The 26,358-nt window shown below is 45.1% G+C and overlaps 1 protein-coding gene across 4 annotated transcripts in view; it reads left to right on the top strand.

The window, feature by feature from the left end:
• LOC121283400 (potassium voltage-gated channel subfamily KQT member 1) overlaps positions 1-26,358 on the top strand; it is a 763,328-nt gene that overhangs the window by 160,058 nt on the left and 576,912 nt on the right. For all 4 annotated transcript variants that reach the window (XM_041197951.1, XM_041197952.1, XM_041197954.1 and 1 more), the window contains exon 3: positions 11,119-11,209. In XM_041197951.1, the coding sequence (XP_041053885.1) occupies positions 11,119-11,209 (91 nt within the window). The remainder of the gene's footprint in view (positions 1-11,118; positions 11,210-26,358) is intronic.

Raw genomic sequence — 26,358 nt, forward strand, 5'->3', positions numbered from 1 at the left:
TCATAAATTGGATGCCATGCTTGCCTACAAAACTACAAAATAAAGAAGAAGACAGAATGACAGGAGCATAGCTAGAAAGATGGTGGCCATGAAATCTCATGGGGATTCTGCTGGGACCCCATGTGACTCGGGCAGAAAAGCAGCATTTTTAGCCAGTTATGCCATTTCTGTGGGGTGAGGGAGCCAGTCAAAGCATGACACAAAGTGGCTGGCAGTTTACACTTTTCATTGTGTCTGTGAACAGCACTATGGGAGGCCAATAGTAGTTTTGATAATATTTGAACCATCCCACATGTCATGCATCGTTTAGAGAAGACATGTTAATAAAACTACACAAAAGGCTGCAACTTATGAAAGCTCCATCTTTTACTTTCTGCTTTCCCTGTCCAACTGCTTCATGTTGTTCTCTCTGGATAGTGAAACAAAGCATGAAGATAACTGACCTAACATCAATGATTGTATACTAGACCTAGCATTACATGCACTTCCGCCGCCCCACATCTTCAAAGTACCTTGAGTTCAACACAATGTCCTACTATATAGTTGCTTCTTTTTCAGAGCCCAGAAACTGGCACTCCTCATCTCTCTTCAGACTCCCTTCCTCTTGACAACCTGCTTTCTGATTCATCTCATTTTGTCTATTACTGTTTCCAACTTTGATGGCGTCAGGCTTGCGTTTTTAACAAATTAGCTCTAGAACAAGACGGTGGAATAGTGATAATGTCACTGAAGTAGTAGCCCACAGGCCCATGCTAATGCTCTGGGGTCATGGATTCAAATTCCACCATAGCAACTGGTGAATTTAAATTCAGTTAATAAAAAAAAACTCTGGAATTATAAAGCTAGTTGCAGTAATAGTAACCGTGAGAGCTATCATCAATTGTTGCAAAAACCCATCTGGCTCACTAATAAATTTTAGGGAAGAAAACCTGACATCCTTACCTGGTCTGGCCTACATATCATTTCAGATCCACAGATATCTTAACTGCCCTCTGAAATGGCCTAGCAAGCCACTCAGTTCAAGGGCAACTAGGGATGGGGAACAAAGGTTGGCCTTGCCAGCAATACCCATATACCATGAAAGAATAAAGAGAAACAAAAATGCTCCAACTAGCTTGTATTGATTGCTCAAACTCATGCAACATGTGATAAACTTTTCCAGAAATCTTGCTGGGGATATTGGATTACTTGAATAATTTGTTCCATTTTTATCTCCTATTCGGGTTAGGATACCAATCAGATTGAATAATTTAAAGGTTGTAATTTACAGACTTCACCCTGCTTTTTTCTATCACACCAAAAAATGATTGGAAATGGTATGGGTCTTTTCATCCTGACACTGCCTATACTTAAAAGCCTGCAGACAAAGCCTGGCTCCTGTGTATTTAAGGTGACTCAAGAGTTGTGCCAAGGGTGGATGTTGCATGAAGCTGGTCCAGGTTGTACAAAGATTTTTGAGTTGTTCTGCCCTTGGGGTGAATCAGAAATGTCCCACAGCCTGCTGCAAGCCTGTTAATAGGTGATGAACCTAACACTGATGTAGCTCTATACAGAATCCGAGATTCCAGATGCTGGGTGTGATGTTTCTGTTACTTTGCTTAGAATTGTTGGGCCATAAAACATATTTGTTTTACAATGCTTCCTGTTTTGAAAATGCCCTTTATAAATTCGGAAATGTATTCACTCTAAAATTATAAAGCGTAAACCCTAGTTGGATCCGAACATTTTCTGTAGCACAGGGAATGGTGCATAGCAACTTCCTGGGCAGCGCTCTGAAGCCAGTGTCTCTTGCTCCTCGGAATACCTGTTTTTGGATGGAAAGAGATCTTTCATATTATTAACTTCTAAAACTGTGAGAAAGGCATTATCCATTAGGAAATCAAATGCACAGTATGTATTTTTAAAGAAAAATTAAGAATACTTTGGTTATGTAACCAGAATATCAGAATCTCGAGGCCTGGACTAATAATTTAGAGAATGCAATTTTCCCACCATGGCACTTTAAGAAATTGAATTCAGTTTATATTTTTAAAAATCTGCTTTAATTGACTTATAACAGAAAAAATGACCATGAAGTTGTAAATTATCTTAAAACCCAACTACTTTACTAATGTCCCTTGGGAGGAAAACTTGCCATCCTTACTCAGTTATGACCTACATGTACTCAGGTCTCACACAAATATAGCTGACTTTTAACTGCCCTCTGAAATGGCTTAGCAAGCCACTCCATTGCTTCAAAATTGTGGCGGTTCAAGAAGGCTCACCACTGCCTTCTTGAGGGCAATGAAGGACAGGCAATAAATGCCAGCCGAGCCAGGTATTCGACATTCCAAGAATGAAAAGGGGAAAAAAATGTATATTCCTCAGAGATAATCATACAAGTGTGAAATGGCTGATAATAGATAAGGAAAGTCCTATATGATTGAGATTGTTATTTTATCAAAGGTTTAACTTAGCTGAAGAACAGAACTTCTCTAAGCTCGAGGAGGCAGTGGTACAAGAACACAAACACTTGGCCTCAGTGCCCCATTGCTAGGGGAAAAAAAACACTAGCTAGGGCTGCTGTTCTTGAAACATAGAACCATAGAAACTAGGAGAAGGAATAGGCCATTCGGCCCTGCTCCACCATTCATTATGATCATGGCTGATCATCCAACTCAATAGCCTGTTCCCACTTTCTCCCCATATCCTTTGATCCCTTTCACCCCAAGAGCTATATCTAATTCCTTCTTGAAAGCATACAATGCTTTGATCTCAACTACTTTCTGTGGTAATGAATTCCACAGGCTCATCACTCTCTGGGGGAAGAAATTTCTCCTCATCTCAGTCCTAAATGGTCTACCCCATATCCTCAGACTGTGACCCCTGGTTCTGGACCACCCCCCACCATGCGTCTACCCTGTCTACCCCTGTTAGAATTTTATAGGTTGCTATGAGATCCTCCCTCACTCTTCTGAACTCCAGCGAATATAATCCTAATATACTCAATCTCTCCTCGTATGTCAGTCCCGCCATCCCAGGAATCAGTCAGGTAAACCTTCGCTGCACTCCCTCTACAGCAAGTACATCCTTCCTCAGATAAGGAGACCAAAACTGCACACGATATTCCAGGTGTGGTCTCATCAAGGACCTATACAATTGCAGCAAGACATCCCTGTTCCTGTGCTTGAATCCTCTCGCTATGAAGGCCAACATATCATTTGCCTTCTTTACCACCTGCTGCACCTGCATGCTTACCTTCAGCGACTGGTGTACAAGAACACCCAGGTCTCGTTGTACATTCCCCTCTCTCAACTTACAGGATTCAGATAATAATCTTCCTTCCTGTTTTTGCTACCAAAATGGATAACCTCACATTTATCCACATTATACTGCATCTGCCATGTATTTGCCCACTCAGTCAGCTTGTCCAAATCACACTGAAGCATCTCTGCATCCTCCTTACAGCTCACCCTCCCACCCACCTTTGTGTCATCTGCAAATTTGGAGACATTACATTAAATTCCCTCATCCTTATATATATTGTGAATAACTGGAGTCCCAGCACCAATCCCTGCGGTACACCATTAGTCACTGCCTGCCATTCGGAAAAAGACCCGTTTATTCCTGCTCTTTGTTTCCTGTCTGCCAACCAGTTTTCTATCCATCTCAATACACTGCCCCCAATCCCATGTGCTTTAATTTTACACGCCAAATTCTTATGTGGGACTTTGTCGAAAGCCTTCTGAAAGTCCAAATAAACCACATCCACTGGCTCCCCGTCATCAACTCTACTAGTTACATCCTAAAAAAATTCCAGTAGATTTGTCAAGCATGATTTCACTTTCATAAACCCATGCTGACTCTGTCCAATTCTGCCACTGTTTTCCACGTGCTCAGCTATTAAATCTTTTATAATGGACTCCAGAATTTTCCCCACTACTAACGTCAGGCTGACTGGTCTATAATTCCCTGTTTTCTCTCTGCCTCCTTTTTTAAATAGTGGGGTTACATTAGCTACCCTCCAATCTGTAGGAACTGTTCCAGAGTCTATAGAACCTTGGAAGATGACCACCAATGCATCACTATTTCTAGGGCCACTTCCTTAAATACTCTGGGATGTAGGTTATCAGGCCCTGGGGATTTACCGGCCTTCAATCCCATCAATTTCCCCAACACCATTTCCCTACTAATACTGATTTCTTCCAGTTCCTCCATCTCACTAAGCCCTGTGTTCCCCAACATTTCTGGTATGTTATTAGTGTCCTTCTTTGTGAGGACAGAACTGAAGTATGCATTTAGTTGGTCAGCCATTTCTTTGTTCCCCATTATAAATTCCCCTGTTTCTGACGGTAAGGGACCTACATTTGCCTTCACCAATCTTTTTCTCTTCACATATCTATAGAAACTTTTACAGTCAGATTTTATGTTCCCTGCAAGCTTACTCTCGTACTCTATTTTCCCCTTTTTAATAAATCCCTTGGTCCTCCTATGCTGAATCCTAAACTGCTCCCAATCCTCAGGTCTGTTGTTTTTTCTGGCCAATTTGTATGCCTCTCCATTGCATCTAATACTATCTCTAATTTCCCTTGTAAGCCATGGTTTGGTCACCTTTCCTGTGTTCCTTTTGAACCAGACAGGAATAAACATTTGTTGCAGTTCACCCATGCAGTCTTTGAATGTTTGCCATTGCCTATCCACCGCATCCTTTTAAGTAACATTTCCCAGTTCATCATAGCCAACGTGCACCTCATACCATCGTAGTTTCCTTTATTAAGATTCAGGACCCTAGTCTCAGAATCAACTACATCACTCTCCATCTTGACTGCTATACAGCAACTCCAGCTGGGAGTGAATATATGTTGATGCTGGTTGATAGCTGGATTTCCTTTGGTTGTGATGACCCTATGGTCAAATAACCAGACACCAGCCAGTTTAACATGTGAAGAGGGAGTAAGGTAATGGGGGAAGGTTGCAATTACCAGACCTATTCACCCTCCTAGGTTCCTGCCTTAAGGAGAAAATATGGAGGACTAGAAGGTGAAAGTCAAGAGAGATTTCCACATTAAAACTCCTAAATAGTCTTTTCTTTACTACTTTAATAGCCTCCTTAATTTTACTTTAATAAATGTTATAGTTGGAGTGTGTTAAACAATCTCTCTGAGCTGGGTGATAAGGTGGATTGGGGCACCATTCTTAAACTTTAAGGACCTCATTTTAATTCCAGACTCTCTCCTCTGGCCACAAGGTCCAGTGTGAACTAGGCTTGCTCAGTGTCATCTCCGTTCCTATTGTGTTACGAATCACAGAATTGTTACCGTGCAGAAGGAGGCCATTCGGCCTATCATGTCTGCACCAGCTCTCCGAGTGAGTAGTAAGACTCAGTGCTATTCTCCTGCCTTTTCCCCTTAACCCTGCATTTTGTTTCTATTCAAATAATCATCCAATGCCCTATTGAATGCCTCGATTGAACCCGCCCCTACCACACTTCCAAGCAGTGCATTCCAGACTCGAACCATTCGTTGTGTGAAAAAGCTTTTTCTCACATCACATTTGCTTTTTTGGCAAATCACTCTTGCTCTTGTACTCTATGTCCCTATTAATAAAGCCTAGAATACTGTGTGCTTTTTAACTGCTCTCTCCACCTGTCCTGCCACCTTTAATGACTTATGCACATATACACCCAGGTCCCTCTGCTCCTGCACACCCTTTAGAATTGTACCCCTTATTTTACATTGCCTCTCCATGTTCTTCCTACCAAGATGAATCGCCTCACACTTCTCTATACTGAACTTCATCTGCCACCTATCTGCCCACTCCACCAACTTGTCTATGTCCTTTTGAAGTTCGACACTGTCCTTCTCACAGCTTATAACATTCCCAAGCTTTGTATCATCCGTAAACTTTGAAATTGTCCCCTGCACACCAAGATCTAGATCATTTAGATATATCAGGAAAAGCAAGGGCCCCAATACCAGTCCCTGCAGAACTCCACTACAAACCTTCCTCTAGCCTGAAAAATATCCATTAACCATTACTCACTGTTTCCTATTACTCAGCCAATTTCGTACCCATGTTGCTGCTGCCTCTTTTATTCAATGAGTTATAATTTTTCTCACAGGTCTGTTGTGTGGCACTGTATCAAATGCCTTTTGGAAGTTCATGTACACTATGTCAACAGCATTACCCTCATGAACCCTCTCTGTTAGCTCTTCAAAAATCTCCAGCAAATTAGTTAAACACCATTTTCCCTAACAAACCTATGCTGGTTCTTCCTAATCAACCCACATTTTTATTCTATCCCAAATAATTGTTTCTAGAAGCTTCGCCACCACTGAAGTCAAACTGATTAGTTTGTAATTGCTGGGCTTATCCTTACAACCTTTCTTGAACAAGGGCGTAATGTTTGTAATTCTCCAGTCCCCTGGCACTTCCCCTGACTCTAGGGAAGACTGAAAGATTATGACCAGAGCCCCTGCAATTTCTACTCTCATTTCCTTCACTATCCGTGGATGTATCTCATCTGGTCAACCTTAAGTGCCGACAGGTTGTCCAACACTTTCTCCTTATCAATTTTGAACCCTCCTAGTAACGGAATTTCCCCCTCTCTCACCCTGACCTCGGTAGCATCTGCTTCCTTGATAAAGACAGATACAAAGTGTTAGTTTACCACGTCAGCCATGCCCCCTGCCTCCATCTGTAAATCCCCATTTTGGTCTCAAATCAGCCCTACTCCTCCTCTTACCATCCTTTTACTATTTATGTACCTATAAAAGACTTTGGGATTCCCCTTTATGTTGGCTGCCAGTCTTTTCTCAGAATCCCTCTTCACTTCTCTAATTTGCTTTTTCACCTCCCTTCTGAACTTCTGTATTCTGCTTGGTTCTCAATTGTATTTTCTACCTGACACCTGTCATAAGCACACTTTTTCATCTTTATCTTAATTTCTATCTATTTTTTTCATCCAGGTAGTTTTGGATTTGTTGCCCTACCTATCCCTTTTGAGGGAATACACCTTGACTGTACCTGAACCATTTTTTCTTTGAAGGTAGCCCGTTGTTCAGCTACAGCTTTTCCTGCCAATCTTTGGTTCCAGTCTATCCAGCCCAGCTCCATTCTTGCCCCATTGAAGTTGGCTCTCATTCAGTTAATTATTCTTATCCTCGATTGCCCATTGTCCTTTTCTACCGTCATCCTAAACCTTATGATACAATGATCACTGTCTCCTAGATGTTGCCCCACTGACACTTGACCTACTTGGCCCACCTAATTTCCAACAGCCAGGTCTAACATTGCCTTCTTTTTTGTTGGGATGGACACATACTGTTGTAGAAAATTCTCTTGAACACACTCTAGGAACTCTCGTCCCTCTCTGCCCTTTACACTACTATCCCAATCTACATTCAGGTAATTAAAGTCCCCCACCTCTCTGTAATTTCCTTGCAGATTTGTTCCTCTACACCCTTCCTCTTATTGGCGGTCTATACACTACACCGAGCAATGTAATTGCACCCTTTTTATTCCTTCGCTCTAGCCAAGTTGATTCTGTCCTTGAACACTCTGGGACATCCTTTTTCTCCAGCACTGCAATGCTCTCCTTAACCAATACTGCTGCCCCTCCTCCTTTCCTATCTTTTCCAAACACCTTGTGCCTGGGAATATTTAACACAGAGTCCTGCCCTCCCTTGAGCCAGATCTCTGTTATCGCCACAATATCATGCTTCCACATGACAATCTGTGCCTGTAACTCCCCGATCTTATTTACTATACTCTATGCATTCACAAACATGCATGGTAACCCTGATTTAGACTTCATTACTTTCTCCCTTACTCTGACTCCACCTATTAACTTACTATTCTCTATTTTAAAGTTATCTGTCTCTCCCAGTATTTTGCGCACCTTGGTATTATTTTCTAACATTCTCTCCTGGCTCCCACACCTCTGCTGAGTTAGTTCAAAGACCCCCAACAGCACCAGCAAAATGCACCGCAACATACTCAGTCCCGGCTCTGTCCAGGTGCAACCCGTCTGGCTTGCACAGGTGCTATCTCCCCCAGAGCCAGAGCCAGAGCCAGTGCCCCAGGAATCTAAAACCCTCCCTCATGCACCATCTTTCCAACCACGCATTCACCTGCCTTATCCTTCGATTTCTGTATTTACTTGCACGTGGCACTGGAAGTAATCCGGAGATAACTACTTTTGAGGTCCTGCTTGCTAATTTTCTACGTAGCTCCCTAAATGCTGTTTGCAGGACCACATCCCACTTCCTACCTAAGGCATCAGTACCAATGTGGACCATGACCTCGGGCTGTTCACCCTCCCCCAGAAGAATGTCCTGCAGCCGCTCAGTGACAGCCTTGGCCCTAGGACCAGGGAGACAACATACCATCCTGGAGTCGTGTCTACGGCCACATAAACACCTGTTCCCCTAACTAATGAATCCCCTATCACTATTGCTCTTCCATTCTTCTTCCTCCCCTCCTGTACAGCAGAGCCACTTGTGGTGCCATAACTTGGCTCTGACAGCATTCCTCTGAGGAACCAATGCCCTCACCATATTCAAAACAGAAAACCGATTGGTGAGCGAGACCTCAGGAGACTCCTACACTACCTGTCTGGTTCTCTTGGACTGCCTGGCGCTCACTCATTCCCTTTCTGCCACCATACTGCTAACCTGTGGTGTGACTACCTCTCTGAACATGCTATACACATAGCTCTCAGCTTTGCAGATGCGACACAGTGTCTCTGAAATCAGAGCTCCAGTTTCTGCAGCTGGCAGCTCTTCCTGCACATGTGGTTGTCTAGGCCACCAGTAGTATCCATGACTTCCCACATATTACAGGACACGCACTCCACATGGCTGAGCTGCCCTGCCATGCCTTAACATTACTACCCTTATATTAATTTTATTTGACTTTGGTGTACTTATATTACTTTACATTTATTACACAAATCCAAGTAGCTACTTGTTTTAAAATAAAATGCTTTTCTAAATTAAATTTATTTAAAGATACTCCTTAGCAGTAGTTTCTTACCAACCAATGAATTTACAGTTTTCCTGTGATGTCACTGTGCAATTTTTTTTCTCAAGCTCATCTCCGAAGATGAGGTTTACACCCAGGTCCATTTCTGCTCAGCTGCTCCTGTTCCCGACTTAGAATAATTCCGATGTATACCACATCTCTTTCCCCCGTGCACTGAATTCCCACGTGAGCCTAATTTGCTGTTCACTTGGTCTCTGGCTCACTCCAGCGTGGTCGCTTGTCTCCTCGCGTGCCCTTTACTGACCAACACTGCAGAATTATGAGTTGTACAGTACTGTTAGCCACTGACAAATGCAGCAAAGATTTGGGAGCCAAAGGACATGGTTGAGTCAGAGTGAAATGGAGGTCTATTCTGTTTGGAACCATTTCAAGTTGACTGTAGACTGGCTTAAGATGTTACATTCCCCAGCATTGATGCTCGCTTTGGTATAAATATCAATCGAGGCTGACACTCCAGTGAGGTATTGAGCAATGCGCCGTCAGAGCCCTTTCAAATGAGACGCTAAACTGAAGCCTCACCTGTCCTCTGGGGTGGATATAACAGATATGATTCGCTGCTGAAGAGAAGGGGAGTTCTCCCTGGTGTCCTGGCCAATAATTACCCCTCAAACAACGTCACTAAACTAAATGGTCATGACTGCAGTGCTCTTTGTGGGATCTTGCCGTACGCAAATCAGCTGCCAACATTCCCTACATTTCAATAGTGACTACACCACAAACCTACTTCATTGGCAGTAAAATACTTTGGGAAGTTATGAGGTCATGGAAGACAGTATATAAAAGGGAACCTGTCTTCCTCTCACCTTACCACCGCTATACCCTGACATTTACAGACCGTCCCCAAAGAGGACAATGCAGCGTCAACTCACCGTTAACCATGGAAGAAGTTGACCTGGTCAGGTGCACGCCACTTATAGGCAGCCGTGAACGTGAATGCTCTAATTTCTTGTGGCGCGGAACTTAAATTGGAGGGGGAGCTTAATTCCGGCGAGGGTGCGTGTTAATGAGCATGAGATACTAATACATGGAGAAGGTCTTACTGACATTGTTCGTCAGGAAGCCCGATTCACCTTAAACCCACTTTTAAAGTCCCAAGAAAGTTCATCTTGCCATCAGGAAACTGATTTTTGGCCTCATTCTGCTGGCGGGACCGGACAATCTCTAACCGCCTTGCCCAGCCAAACAGTCTTTTCTCCACCCAACCACAAAACGCTCTATAATTCATGGGGGAAAAAAGCGTTCAAATAAAATGGGGGAAAAGAAAGCGCACTTCGTTTTAATGTCCCAATGATGTTTCACCTTGCTTGCTTGCAGCAGTGTCCAGATGATTAAGCTTCAATTCCCGGAGACTCCAGGACAAGCTGGGATGGTTGGCAATCCTTTCAATGTTGCGATATGTCCGGGGATCTCCTGCAAACTCAGCCGGACAGCTAGACGAATAGCAAGAGCTCTGGGCGGGTGAAGGGGAAATCACCAGTTATGTACAATTTATGAGAAGAAACTGTCTCTTAGCAGAAAGAGTGAGTCCAGGCACCTTGGCAATATGAGATCTTTTTAAATTAGGTTTTTCTCATATTTAGATATATTTTTGGGAGTACATTTATAAATCTTCCTGCAAACGGGGAATTTAACTGCTGCTAGAAGCGAGGCAAAAGAGGGCTGGGAAGGAGGAAAATGCCACTTCATTTTTTTTAAAGGTAAAAAAAAAGTCATCAAAATCTGAAGGATTTTGAGAAATAATGAACTTTTAGTAATGATATTTCACCCAGTGAGCTTCATAGCACCTATTTGTATTGTAATGCCCTCAGTATTTTGACATCTTCAATGCTGATACCTCTGCATTAGAAGATATGATGCGATTTTATTTCCCCATTAGCAGGTTGGGAGGCTGGTGCAACTATATTTTATTTCCCACATTAATAGTTGGAGGGATGTGATGCATCTGTATTTTGTTCCCCTATTAATAGGTTGAGAGACAAGGTGCAACTGTATTTTTTCCCCTTTCCAAAATTTGGGGGATGTGATGTGACCTAATCAATACTAGTGTGTGTTTTTATTTTTCTACGCATTTAATTCTTTTCTTTTTACTTCCAGATTTCTTATCGTTTTGGTTTGCCTCATCTTCAGTGTCATGTCGACAATTGAGCAGTACCATTACTTTGCCAATAGAGCTCTTGTTTGGATGGTATGTAAACACCACATTGGTAACATTGTTGTCTCTATGCGTATACTCTGGAGCCTTCCATAATGTTTACTGGGTTGTGCCACTGTCTGTGGGCGCTGCCATTCACTGTTCTTTATTGGTATTAGAGGTGTACACAGCAACTGCTGCATCTTAGGGTCTGTTGCCATTGTGATTGAATTGATGAGATATGTGAGAATGTTTGGATGATGATGACGAGCTTGAGCCATCCAAGTGTTGTAATCAAACCACCAAGCTTTCTTGCTATTTCTCCAGTGATGATTGGATCTGCTGTATACCTTTCTCTAGCGCAGCACATAATGTCTTGGAAAGGGTAATCGAGTCAGAGTAATTGATTTTAAGTTTCTACTTTTGGCTGGGTATCCAAGTGCTCACTGTGGTTGTCTGTTCTACTCATTAACCTCATGGTTGGTTGATGATCGACTCATTGGTCGGAATTTGGCTGAACGCTGAGCACTCATGATCACACAATTAATTTTTATGTATCCGAACTTAAGTGTACATTTGTATGTGCGTGTGTATGTGTATGTGCATGTGAGTGCATGTATGTGTGTGCATGTGTGTATATGTTTGTGTGTGTGTATGTGTATATGAGTATGCATATGCAAGTGTCTGTGCACGTGTGTGTGTGTGTGTGTGTGTGTGCATGTGTGTGTCTTTATCAAATCTGAAACCTGGCAAAGTTGTGGTTTGAAGTTTGGGTTCTGAGGTTAGCATTGCTGGTGGTGAGAATTCAGGGGAGATCTGAATTATAAAATCAGAGGAGTTTCAACACAGACTAAGGGCATTTGGGCCTCGGCGTCTTCATCCTGTGCCACTCCACCCACATCATGGTGCACAGAGGCGATTTGAGAATGTAAAAATGCGGCAATATTTAAAAGAAAGAAACAGATTTGCCTTAATTTGAGACTCCCACCCTGTCTGTCAGGGGCAGGTATTGGAAATTTGGACAAAGTTAAAACTGAAGGCTGGAAAACTGCCTGGATTTCCTGGCTGCAGGGTTCCATTCAAGGAGCCCAAAGTTCCACTGATGACACTCAGTTTACATTTCAAACATCTCCAAACAATTCATTCAATGACTCATCTGGGGAGAGAACAGAAGAAGGGTTGGTAATGATTAAGGAATTCTTCCAGTCAGTGCACCATAGAAACACCTCCTTTTATTGATGACGTGCCACTCCATTTTTTTTACAGTGCTCTGGATAATGTAACTTGGACTATGAAAATGGTTAGGTAAACAAACCTGAAAGATTTTGCTAATCATTCTCACTGACAGCGCTGTGCTAACATCCTCCTGTGTCAAACCTGCCCGTGTTAATCCTTTCTTAAGGGGGGGATTCCAAAACGTGGGAAAATGTTAAACAGCAAGTGATGTTGGTGCCTGAGGCCTCTCCTCGGTCACAGTTCGCCACAGCAGGTGTTTCAGGTGTGTGCTTCACAACAGTTTTGTGTGTAGTGATGATAGAGTGGGGTTGCAGACATTAATCATAGGGCTTTGTGAGGTTCAGTGGGATGAGGTTAGGGTTATAGCTGCCCACAGTCCTGAATCTCAGACAAAGTGTGGGGAACTGCCATAAGAATCAACTGCCAGATCTCACCTGAGCTGACTGTGTGCTGATAGGCACGCGCATCGCTTGGGGAAAGATTCCCCAACCTTATTTTCCAAGCCGACACCTCTCCCTCATGGCTATCTCCATGATTCAGGTTTTTCACATTGCATTCTTCTTTCATTAAATTCTGGTTTGGTTCCAGCATCATCATGAGTTTGTATTAGTGCACTGGTTTCCTCATAACAGAGTCAGGTAATTTGAGATGATAGGAAGCTTGTTAAATGCACCAATTTCCCACTTTACTATATTATTTATGTGGCTTAGTTTGAATGACCAGGAACAAACAGCTTTGGCCATTGTATGTATTGGAGAACACTGAGGTTAAGGCTGGTAAATTCTGGAGAAAGCTTTTCTTCATATATTATAGCATTTGTGCTTTAACCAGTGGAAGAGAATGAATTGCTAGGGGCCAGTGACAATTTGTCAAGCGAGGCGGGAAGAGGAGAGGTTCTTTTTTGTATTTTACGTGTCCTTTCCCATGCAGTACTCTCATGACTATTCTAAGCTGTAAGCCTTGAAGTCACTGCTGTAAGCACCTTGTTGAAAGCAGCAGTGTCAGAGCAGGAAGAACCCTGTTTAGTTCAACAGCGCTAGGCATATCCTTTTTTTTATATGCTCCTCTTAATATGATTTTCTGGTCACTGTAAAGAAGGCATGTAAGTTTTGTAACATTTTGTTTTTAAAGGAATTTGTCAACCAGGAAATTACCTCTAAGCATCCGACCATGCTTGGTTCATCCAGTTAGTCATACAAAGAAAAATATAATCCTTGGCTCCATCCGTAATGTATCCAGCCTCCAACAGATGGCGATATTGCCTATATTTTCCAGTCTCATCCTTCTCTGAAGCATATAATAAGGCAGGGATCACTGCTGCCTGGTAAACTATGACCTTAGTCTCAGGTTTGAGAACCTTGTCCTCAAATACTTTTCTCTTTGGTCGGCTGAAGGTTGAGCTGGCACATTGGAGGCAATGATGAATTTCATAATCTATATCTGCCTTCATCAAGAGGAGGCTCCCAAGATACGGAAGATGGTCCACGTTTTCCAGGATATTGCTGTTGATCTTAATTGAAGGGGGGCTGGTGGTGTGGGGAGTGGGGGGAGTGTTTTGCTGTGGGAGCTGTTTGGAAGGGGACCTTGGTTTTCTGGGTGTTCAGTGAAAGGCCCGTTTTCACATATGCTTCGGAGAAGGAGTCACCAAAGATCTGGAGCTCAGTTTCTGAGTGAGCGCATACACAAGTGTCATCAGCATACTGAAGTTCAGTGACTGAGGCTGGAGTGGTTTTGGCCTTGGATTGAAGGCGGTGTAGGTTGAACAGTTTCCCGCCTGTTCTGTAGAGTATCTCCATGCCTGTGGGTAATTTGCTGGAGATGAGTTGAATTACTGTAGTGCGGAAAATGGGGAAGAGAGTTAGTGTAATGACACAGTCTTGTTTGATCCCAGCCTTCACTGAGATAGGGTTGAGACTCCAAGACTCTGTCTTCAATCCAATCATCCTCAACAACATTCCTCACGACCTCGTCTGGCTTGGTCTTGGCACTACCCTGGCCTGGTGTGAAATTGAAAAAGCCCATTTGGCAGCTGAAAAACAACAAAGCTCCTGGAGCAGTTGGAATCTCTGCAGAAATTCCGAAACACAGTGGGGATACACTCTTGGCACGGCTGCCCTCATCTGGTAAGAGCAGTGCATGTTAGGAGATCTAGGGGGTGGTCTGATCATGGTTATATTTAAGGAGGGAGACAAGCCCGATTGCGGCAACTACAATGGAGTCGCCCTGCTGTCTGCCACAGGGAAGATCATTGCAAAGAATCTCCGCAATCACCTCCTCCCAGTGGCTGAGGAACTCCTTCCAGAATCACAGTGCAGTTTTTGTCCATCAAGAGGCAGCACAGATATGATCTCCACTGTGCAGCAAGTCTAAGAAAAGTGCAAGGAGCAGCACTGACTGCTCTACATGGCCCTTTTCTACCTCACAAAAGCCTTTGACCCTATCAATCACAAAGGCTTATGGAATATCCCCCTCAAGTTTGGCTGCACTCAGAAATTTGTCACCATCCTCCACAATGACATGCAAGCCATGGTCCTCTCTAATGGAACCAACACAGACTCTACTTTCCAAGCCAGCAGTGAAATGAAGGGCCAGTTTTTGATAGTGCTGCTTGAAAGGTGATGGCTGGCCAGGAAAGCTCTTTGCTCTACTTTTGGTCAGTTTCATTAGATCTTTTACACCCGACTGAACAGGCAAACAGGAATTTAGTTTTGAAGTCTCATCTGAAGAAGGGCCTCTTTGACAGTACTGCATTCCATCATCACAGCACTGGAGTGTTGAGTTAATTCAATGGTGGGGGTTGAACCTGCAACCTTCTGATTTGGAAGTAAAATTGCCACCAAGTGAGCCACTTTTTCACAGCCGAAGCAAAGTAGTTCGATCTCAGTTAAAGGCACAGTGATTGATGGGTAGTGCAGTGTAGGATAAGGTGTTACCGACTTACATATCAGTTGAAAATGGGACCATTGATGGAGAGTCTGTATGGAAGTGTTGTACAGAGCTGCATTGTTCAGTGTGGTTCTAATATCAGACGGTGGCCTTCGCCATGTTAGCAAATCTCGGTTTGGCTTCAGTATTTCCTCAGACTAGTTAAAGGTCAGCCCGGCTCATGATTCTGATAACGATCCAATGACTAGCTAGTTGCTCATGTCTATACACCATGTCTGGATAGTTGTAAATCCTGACGACACATAAAAAATAATGTCCTTTTACTGATTTGTTCCCTTGTTCCACTGTCATATTTTAACTTCAATTTAGTGCCTCAATTAACCTTTTCTGTCCCATCTATAAGTAGTTTCTAGCTTTTGCCTGAATCCAAAAGGCAGATTTTTGCCTCTCTGACCTCGGCCTTCTGACCTCTGACCTCAGAAAGCAGACAGACACAGTCAGGGAAAGCCAGTCAAGAGGCTGCAGCACAGTGGGATGTCTTTTTTTTTTGCAAAAATATACTGGATTCATAAAATATCTAAAAGAACATTTACAAAACATTTCAAAATGGCCATCACAGCAAGTTATATTAATGATATTCAAATTTTCTACATAGACCATTTTGCACTCTGAGGTGCTTCAATCTAATTGTGATACATGTAATATTTACTGTTTACATTCAATGTGAGTCTTATGGCCCAAGGGAATCTATATTCCCAGCCCCTCGGTACGCTATGGCTGAAAGATCCTAGACAGCGAATTTCCTCATTGCGCCTCGGTGGCTTTCCCAAGCTTCAGTGCATCTCAACACGTAGTCCTGGACCTTGCAATGTGCTATTCTGCAAAGCACAGTGGGATGTCAGGTAATTGGCAGAGGCTTCACCTTGACACAGGCACTAACATCAAGCCATGCTAACTGCTGAATCACCAACCCCACCCATTCTAGACAAATGGGAAAAATGGGACGTCCATTTAATAAAAATATTGCCCATTCCTTTTTCTGAGCCAACCCACTCTTTGGAAATAACTGGAATGATTGGACCAATATTGATGATCCTAACCTGGATGACATGGCAACCAAGAGGAAGAGCAAATCAAAAGATAGCAGGAAATGAGGCCCGTGATTGGATCCAGCAACAGTCAGTATAACCCTGTGCCAACCATGGCTGCAGTCAGGTTTTAAAACTTTAATATTTCCTACATTGCAACAGTGACTATGATCCAAAAGTACTTGTTAGTCTGTAAAGCGCTTTGAGACTTCCGGTGGTCATGGAAGGGGCTATATAAATGCAAGGCTTTCTTTTGCCTGGGCAGGGGGATGTTGCAGGACAGAGACATCCTGAGTGTGTGGTTCTCACGCTCTTTATGTCACTACACAAAACAGGCCAGCAGGCTGAATCTCACTCCCTTTTTCCCAGCAAACTCTGGAAGAGGTGTTGTTCCCAAGCAGTCATGTTGCCTAGGTGTAGGACTGCCAACTCTGATTAAGTGTATTCCAGGAGGTTTCATCTCATAACTTGCCCCACCCTCCAGCTATTAGTCAGCCAGCACATCCATCTTTGTGATGTACTGCCTTCCTGCGCCAATTGGAAAACAAAAAGACTCATTACCCAAGTGGACGATGCTTGACTGTCAGCCAAACAGCCTTCCCCCTACCCCTGCACCATTTTTATTGTTTTTATATCTGGTAAAGGGAAACGTTCAAAGAAAATGACAAAAAAAGTCCTTATTAATGCCCCAACGATTTTTCTCCAGGGTTGCACTCAGCAGTGTCCTGGAGATTGAACTTCAATTCCGGGAGACTCCAGGCCAATGCTGGAGGGTTGGCAACCCTATGCAGTAAAGAGGCTTAATCCTTACTTCTGCACAGCCAGACACTCGCCTACCCAGCACTGCATTCCTGACGGTTTGGACTCATACTTGTCTTCAGTCTTCCCTATCTGTACTCCAGTAACCCTAAAATAACCATTCTTCAGTTGTGAGTCCCATCAGTGAGTGTCGACTGAAAGGGTGGAGGACTCCCAGTGGAACCAGATCTGGTCCTTACATAACCTTCATAAAGGCAAAATATTTTGTGTATGTCTGCCTGCCAGTCTACTCTTTATAGAGGAGAAAGAACTTGCTTCCATCCATACAGCAGCTTTTAGTGTCCCTAAACGCTTCGTAGTCATTGAAATACTTTTGAAAGTAGGCACTACTGTAATGTAGGAAACACGGCAGCCGATTTGCACACAGCAAGCTCCCACAAGTGGGTAATGACCAGATAATCTGTTTCTTAGCGATTGAGGCTTAGTTGTTGGTCAAGGAACAGGGTGAGCCCCATGCTATTCCTCACATAGTTCCATGAGATTATGTAGCTCAATGTGTGAGTGCAGGTTAGCATCTCATTGTTAAAATGGTACACCTGACTGTGCAGTGCTCCTTCAATACCGCACGGAGATGTCAGCCTGCATTTTGTGCTGAGGCACCTGAATTTGCGATATTCTGACTCAGATGTGAGTGAACCACATCTCCGTCATAAAGTGAATCAGAGTAAAATCATAGCCTTTCAAGCACACAAATGGAAAATTCAAACCACAATTCTAAACAGGGGTCACCAGACAATGGTCAGTACAGCAATGTCAACCCCACTATTTCATAGATAAAAGACGAGGTCTTAAAAAAATCAAAAGATTTGACATAAAAATCATATAAGTTGCCAAATAAACAGATATAAGTTGCCCATTGGTTTATAAAGCTCATTTTGCGTTTATTTAATCTCTAACAGGGTCAGAGCTCTTTACAAAAACTACATTATTACATCTGAAAATGCTTTAAAAGAATATTTTAAAAATCCTACCTGTTATCCCAGCACGTGTTAAAGAAGAATCTGTCCTCACACCATGTAGAATGAGACAGCACAGAAGCAGATCATTCAGCCTATTATGCCTTTTTGACAGTCATCCAATTAATTGCACCCCCCTGCTCTTTTCTCATAGCCTTGCAAGTACTTCTCCAAGTCCCTTTTGCCAACCCTCCACCCTCCAATTTTAGTCACCCCTTCTTACTGGGGTAACAGTTCAACTGGTGTCGTATGCAGGTATCCATTCAGTCAGGTATTCAGCCATGAAGAGATGAAGGGATGAGCTCAATCTTGTTTTCACCCAGTATGCACACAAACAAATGCATTGTGTACACATTTCCTAGTGAAGGTCACTGGACAGCATTTCAGGAGCAGGAACTCTGTTTGATCTTTCCCTGCCATAGCCTATTGGATGATGCGGCCATTTCCTGATTAGACCCAGAAAACTGAGCACAGACACGAGAAGAGGGTACTTGCTGGCCTGGACAGCTGAATAATCCACTAACAGCCTTTGCCTTCCACTGCACACCCACTATCCCCCCACCGCCCACCACCACCACCACCACCACCCCACCCCACTGCCAACTTCAAGAGCTCCTGCTATCAAGGTCTGTCACATTGCTGACAGCATTTGTTGGTCCATGCTCCTTCTCCCCTCATCCACCAGACGTCAATCTTACCCACAGCAGCAGGCTCACGTCTATAGCGGTTTCCAGCTTCCCCTCTCCACCGGCAGCCTCACCTCTGACCTTTCAGCAACGGCACACAGCAAGAAAGAACATAAAAACACGTGAAATAGGAGCAGGAATAGGCCATTCAGCCCTTCGAGCCCATTCTATGAGATCATGGCTGATCTTCTACTTCAATACCATTTCTCTGATGGTGATTTTCAAGATCCTGAGATCTTGGGGTCCCGTCGCGAGAGAAACCTAATTTTATTGGGAAGTTGCATCCCTCACAATCAGTGTGCGAGAATTGGCATGTCTGTCAGTGCACGGAGCCAGTGGCTGTGAGTATATTAATTGTACTGCTGTACAACACCCATACTGCCCAGAGATAGAGGCATTCTGACTTAAATGAGTTCTGCAGTATTCTCTACCTCCTTATCTTTGTTTTCAGTTTACTTTCAAAGGAAAACCTACAGGACAGATTTACTGATCTGGGGCACCCAGCAAGAAGCCATATTTGAAGGTGAAGTGCTGTGGGTCGGGATTTTCCATGCCCACTGGTGTCGGGTGTGTTAGGTGGCGTGAGCGGACAATATGGCGAGAAGGCCAAAAATATCGTCTGTTCAGCCCATTGATGGCGGCTCCTGTCCCCACCATTGGACATTGGGAACCTCATTATAATACATTAGCATATCATTATAATGCCAGCCCACCGGACTCATCCCCCTTGCTGGATCTTCTGCCCACGTTGGCGGGAAAACACGCCGGTGCTGAACACGTCTTGACAAGTGTGACGTGCAGAAGTCGGGACTTACTGCCGGGGCCTTGCTCACATCGCGGACACCCGAGGAGCAGAAGATGCTGGAGCCCAACACCAATGGGATCCTGGAGGAACATCCATGCTGGGTGGATTCTCATGAACTTTGCTCTGCTGTGAAACAGCTCATGGAAGTTGGAAAGTTACTGTTGATGCTCACAACGGATGATGGTCGAGGGGATGAGAGAGGAAGGCCTAGGATTGATTGGGAGAGGAAGAGGTGTCGGGGGTGTGAGGTTCAGAGGGGGGAATGAAGGTGTTGGGGGGTGAGGTTGGGAGCAGGGAATGAAGGTGTTGGGGGGTGAGGTTGGGGGGAGAGAATGAAGGTGTTGGGCGGGTGGGGTTGGGAGGGGAGAATGAAGGTGTTGGGGGTTAAAGTTGTGGGGAGGGGAATGAAGGGGTTGGGAGGTGAGGTTAGGAGGGGGAATGAAGGTGTTGGGGGGTGGGGTTGGGAGAGGAAAATGAAGGCGTTGGGGGGGTGGGGTTGTGAGGGGGTGGGAGTACGGAGGGAGTAGGGAGTAACTGGGGCAAAGATGGCAACTGGGATGGTAGGTGTAAGGGAAGGAGTGCGGAGAGGGGAGGGAGTCCAGGGGAGGAAGGAGTGCGGAGGGGGAGGGAGTCCAGGGGAGGAAGGAGTGTGGAGAGGTGAGGGAGTCCAGGGGAGGAAGGAGTGCGGAGAGGGGAGTGAGTCCGGGGAGGAAGAAGTAACGGTGGAGGAAGGAATCAGGAACGGGGAAGGACTAAGGCCGGCAGGAGAAGTAAAGGTATCTGAAAGAATCAGGAAGGGGGAGGAACTAAGCAGGGGAAGAGTCCGGGACGGCAGCAGAGAACTAAGGATGGGAAGGGATTCCAGGGGTGAAGGGGTCCGGCGGGGGTAAGGGGTCTGGAGGAGGAAGGGGTTCCAGGGGGAAGGGGTCCGGAGGGGGGGTGTCCAGGTGAACATGCAAGTGACGGGTCAGATGGGTCCATGTCTGCCTCCTGGGGAGCGAACTGAGGGTGGGAATGACCGAGGGCAGAGTGTGGCGGTAGGGTGGGAGAGTGAGGGTTCGACGGTAGCGATAGAAGGAACGGAGAGGGTGGTTGGTGGAGACCCAGAGGCAGATATGGACCCAGGGGTGGGAAGGAGGAGGTTGGGGAGGTGAATGTGGATGGGGGTGGGATTTTCGGGAAGGAAGGAAACGTGCACATTCACCTGGACATCCCTGAAGCAAAAGGGTTGTGGCTGGTAGATCACAGAGGGGAGGTGGAAGGTGATGCCAGTGGGGTCAACAGTGATGGAGGAAAGAAAATGGATGATGGGGTGGGGGGGAAAGACAGGGGATGGCATGAAAAACCCAATCTAGACCCTGCTGTCCAAATCGAAAGTGAAATGACAGTCGTGCTGGGCGGGCACAGGTGATGCGTGGGTGTGTGACCAGTGGGTGGGCAGAGATGCAGGTCAGCTCAGATGGACAACTGAAAGAGAACCCCAGCAGGCAGCATTGAAAATGCTCAGGACATTGAGATGAGTGGGATATGTGAACGATCCAAGCGCATGGGAGAATGCGTACATGGGGCTCCGAAAGGCCCTGCCACACATACACATTTCTCCCTTCAGAATCACTCATTGGCCGGCTGCTGTCTCTCAGGTGACAGGATGAGGTTGAGGGGCTCACAGGCAAAGGGGACTCAGAGGGAGAGGACAGCCTCTGAGATTCCCAAACAGATGACCCAGGGGTGTCCAGCTGCCGCTCCTCCTCCATTCGTGTGCCCAGGGAGTGGCACCCCGGAACCCCTTCCCCCCCCCTTAGTCCTCTCACATCCTCAGATTCTCCCCCCATTTAGTCTCTCCCACCTCCTGACTCCCTCGGGCACTCTTACATCTTCGACCTACGTCCTTGAGGGGAAGGAGCACCTAGAGGAATGTCGAGGTGCCCTCTTTCCCTCTCGCGTTGCCGCTGCAGGAACTCACCCATGGCTCCCATGATAGAATGCAGGTCAGCACACATCTCCGCATTCTGTTGGACCAGGGTCTTCATGGCCTTCACCATCCTCCCCATGGAGACCTCCATATGTGCACATGTGGGCACCACTTCATCAGAGAGCAGGCAGATGCACTCCTCCGACTCGCGTGTCATTCTGTTGAGGGCTTCCTACAGCTCTGCATGATGTTCCCACACCTTCTGCTGACTTGCCACGATGAGTTGGAAGGCTGAATCCAGATGCTCGTCATCTGACTTGGACCTCACAGATGCCTCTTCCCCAGCAGCCCTCCGAGTGCCAGGGAGCTCAGCTGAATCTGCCTCCTTCTGCGGAGGACACGTGTCTATGCAGTAACCACCAGATTGTGAACCCGAGCCTGCTCTAGATCTAGGTGTGTGTCTCTGTGCTGGTGGAGGGTGTGGATAAGCGCTGTGATGGGTCTTCCAGGCTGCTTATTTCCAGCTCTTCAATGGAGGAGGTGTCCTCTTGGCTGGAGGTGAGGACCTGGATGGAGCTGAGGGACTGGCTGACATTGGTCACTTAGCAGAGCTCCCTGTGAACCAAAGTAGAGATAATTAGTGCATGTCAGGAGAGTCAAAAGCAGGAGAGAGAGAGCACTCACATTTGGGCTGAGAGAGGGATGATGGGGTGCGGGATCCACATGAGGGTGTTCGCCGCTGACCTCACCTTCATCACAGGCACAGTCCACGTCCTCACCAGTCAGCACGATGGCACACTTCTCAAAGTGAGTGAGGGGTCTAACGTGGGCCACTCCACCCCTGGTCTGGGACCTCTCCCTGCTGCTGTGAGCCAGCTTCTCCTGCATGAAAACAGATGGAGAGAGTGTGAGCAGGACACATGGCACTGCGTGGAATGTTTGTGTGGTGAGTGGAGTCATGGGATGAGGACGCGAGCACCAGAGGATATGAGCCTGATGGAGATGTGAGGGTGTGTGTGAGAGTTAGTGGTGTTGTCCCTTGAGGTGTGAGATCCCTGTGGATGTGTGATGGGTTTGTGTGTGTGTGTGAGTTGAGAGTGATGAGAAGAGTGAATTACTCTAGCGGAACGGATGAGATCGTTCATCCTGTAGCGGCACTGGGTGGCTGTCCTCTTTTGAAGGACGTTGGTGCTGACCATCGCCACCCAAGCCAGATTAGTGAGGTTACTACCCTTCCTGTGGCTAGGGTAGAGGGCAACAAGGTGAGCCTCCACCGCGTCCAAAATCACTTGAGGGACACGTCATTGAACCTGGGACTGCAGTCTTTTTGCCCCTTGGGGCCATGTCTTCTGTGCGGCAGTCCTGGGCTGGAAGCACTGAGAGGTGTGCGCGCGGCTGGATTTTAAATATGGCGCCCGGCATGCTGAAGCGGCGAGGTGATGGTGTGGCAGATGAATGAAAGCCCGTCCGCCATGGAAACGGTTGTTTCACCTGACCGCTACCGCACTTAGTGCAAATCTGGGATGATCCTACCCAAGGTGTTGTAGACTACATTCCTTCTGAGCATAGCTTCCCCACTGGGAATGCAAGATCAGAGAATTTAGCCCTAAATGCACAGTAATCCTGCAAAATGTCAACAACTCAATACTTTCTTTCCAAAGACAGAATGATTATTTTATTTCAGGCAGTACCGAGACACCTCTTTGGGGCCTGGGGTCGTGTCTCATTATGGAACTATAGCGACAGGTGTTCCTTTGACTTTAGTCTCTCTCACATACAAGAGTCCATCATTAAGCAATGCTCCCAGCATATCACTGCACTAAATAGAGCTCCAGTGCTTGTTTTCTTTTGTACCGCACTTGATTTTATGTCTGACCTTAGCCAGCTGGAGTTCCATTGTTTTAAGTGCAATGGTGCGTCTGATGTAACATAACCAAATCAGCCGAGCCTGTTCACAGAGATGTGAGCAGCAGCTTTGGTTCCCAGGACAAACAATCTCCGAGATAATGGGATGAGTCTATCGTTATGAGAAAGCTGCCCATTGATCACAACCCGAAGAAATGCTCTCAATTTAATCGAGGCTTGGAATGGTCTGCCAGCTGTCACTATAGTTACCATCCCAGAGATTGCTTCTGGGAACACTGTGTCTGCGCGTGTAGCTGAAGTAACCATCATGGTTTGAAGCATGTTTAATGGTATTGTTACACAATTGATAATAGCAGCCACAGTTTGCATTCTATGGCTGGCATAAGTGAGGAGCTGAGCTTGCTGTAACTGGTGCGATGGTACAAGAGCAAAAAAAAGACTTGCATTCATGTAGCACCCTTCACAGCCTCAGGATGCCCCAGTGTGGCTTACGTACTCTTGATGTGCAGTGAGCATGGTAAAAGTGGCAGCCAGTTGCACACAGCAAGTTCCCAAAAGCAGCAAAGTGATAAAGACCAGCTGATTTGGTTTCTTTTTATGATTTGGGCTGAAGGATGAATATTTACCAGGACACCAGGGGGAACTCCCCTGTTCTTCTTGAAAGTAGAGCCTTGGGATCTTATACATCGACCTGAGAGAGTTTCAGCTTAACATCCATCCGAAAGAATAATGCAGCACTGTCTGACTAGTGCATTGCAGTGCGATCCTAGGTTATGTATTTAAGCCTCTGGAGTGGGATGTGAATCTTCTGACCCAGAGGTGAGAGTGTTACCAACTGAGCCATGGCTGACACCATGTATGTTATGCTATAGTGTAGTGTGGAGCCCAAGTTTTGGGACAATGGTCCCACCATAGACAGTCTTCTGCTGCAGTTTCAAGCAGTAACTTCTGGAATAAGTTATTAAGCAAAGCAGTATAGGGGTAACTTTAACCTAACCTGTGGGGTGTAAAATAGGTGGTCAATGCAATGCTGTCAATAACCAACGGGCGAGCGGGGTCTCGCTCTCTCTCTCCCTCAAAAAGGTGGTGGATAGAATAGAAATCTTTTAAGAGGGGCAAGAGGCTGAGGTTTGCCAAGTGGAGTGGTTCCCACATGGACAACCTACCATCCAGTTCCAGCATGTTGGCCTAATGCCCTCTTGTTAATTTTTGTACTTTCCTCCTCCCTTAAATAAAAGAGCTGTAATAATTTTACCTTGTACTGAACTCAGGTAAAGTGACTTCTGGGAAGATGAGGTGAAGCCAAAGGAGTTTAATTGCACGATATATGTTGCCAATTTTCATTTTGCTTTCGTTACTTTTCCTTTCCCAAATTAGATTTAATTTATTACATTATTTTTTGACTATGAACTGTAACTGATCCACACGCACACACTCACGCGCACACACACACTCGCACGCACACACACTCGCACGCACACACACTCGCGCACACACACACACACTCGCACTCACTCACACACACACATACTCACTCACACACAAACACATACACATACTCACACACAAACACACACACACACTCGCACAAACGTACACACACACATACTCACTCAAACATACACACAAACACACTCACACAAACATACACACACACTCATTCACACAAACACACACACACTCACAAAAGTACACACACATTCACACACATAAACACACACACACAAACACACACAAATGCACTCATACAAGCACATTCACACAAACACACAAATACACACACACTGTCAAAAACGTACACACACATACCCACTCACATGCACACAAACACACTCACACAAATAAACACACACACACACAAACACACACACACACAAACACACACACTCACACAAATGTACACACATACTCACTCACAGACACACACACAAACACACACACTCACACAAACACACACACACAAACTCACACAAACATTCACACAAACACATACGCACTCACACAAACACATACGCATTCACAGACGTCCATACTCTCACTCACACAAACACACACACACACACACTCTCACCCACACATAGGGCAGAATTAAGCCCATTAATAGTGCAGTTGAAAGAGATTTTTCGGTTGGCAGGCAGGCAAATCGGCCTTTTTCAGGAAACCTCATCCAAGGGCGGAATGAGGTTTCTGTGGCAAATTCAAATAAAAATAAATTTCTGTGGACAGCATCTTCATTACCTACATTTTCGGGGGACTGATTATGAAGCTTGGACACCCTCACACACACATGCGCTCATACACATACATATAGACACACACACACACACATACACACACACACACACCCTCACACACAAAAGCACTCATACACATACACATAGACACACACACACTCACACTCAGACACACACACACACACACACCCTCAGACACATATGCACTCATACACATACACATAGACACACACACACACACACACACACACACATGTGATTGCCAGACTAGTCAGTACAGGAACCTGGATACAAACCATTAAGATTCCATTATATAGGATCTTCAGAAATCCTTAAGACAGGGAGCTTGGAAAAGAAGGAGTAACAATATTGATAAAAGATGGAATTACAGCTGTAGTAAAATAAAGGATTTCAGTAGGAGTGAATAGACAGTGTAAACACAAAGGAACGAAGGAACAGCAACGGATGAATTATTTCAGTGAGCATTTTTTACAGACCTGATAGTGGTGATGCAGTTGTTTGGGGGAGGAGGGGTATAAAAATAACTCAAGGGGGCAGCACATAGCAGAAACAACGTGGTTCTGATAGGAGATTTAAATTTCCACATCTACATGGACGAAGTAGAACAGCTCAAGTAGTAAAGAATTTCTGGAAGATAGTTTTCTATAATTACATGTTTTACTACCGACTAGAGATAAAGTAATATTGGATTTAG

The sequence above is a fragment of the Carcharodon carcharias genome, chromosome 10 (assembly GCF_017639515.1).
Source record: "Carcharodon carcharias isolate sCarCar2 chromosome 10, sCarCar2.pri, whole genome shotgun sequence".
NCBI classification, from domain to species: domain Eukaryota; kingdom Metazoa; phylum Chordata; class Chondrichthyes; order Lamniformes; family Lamnidae; genus Carcharodon; species Carcharodon carcharias.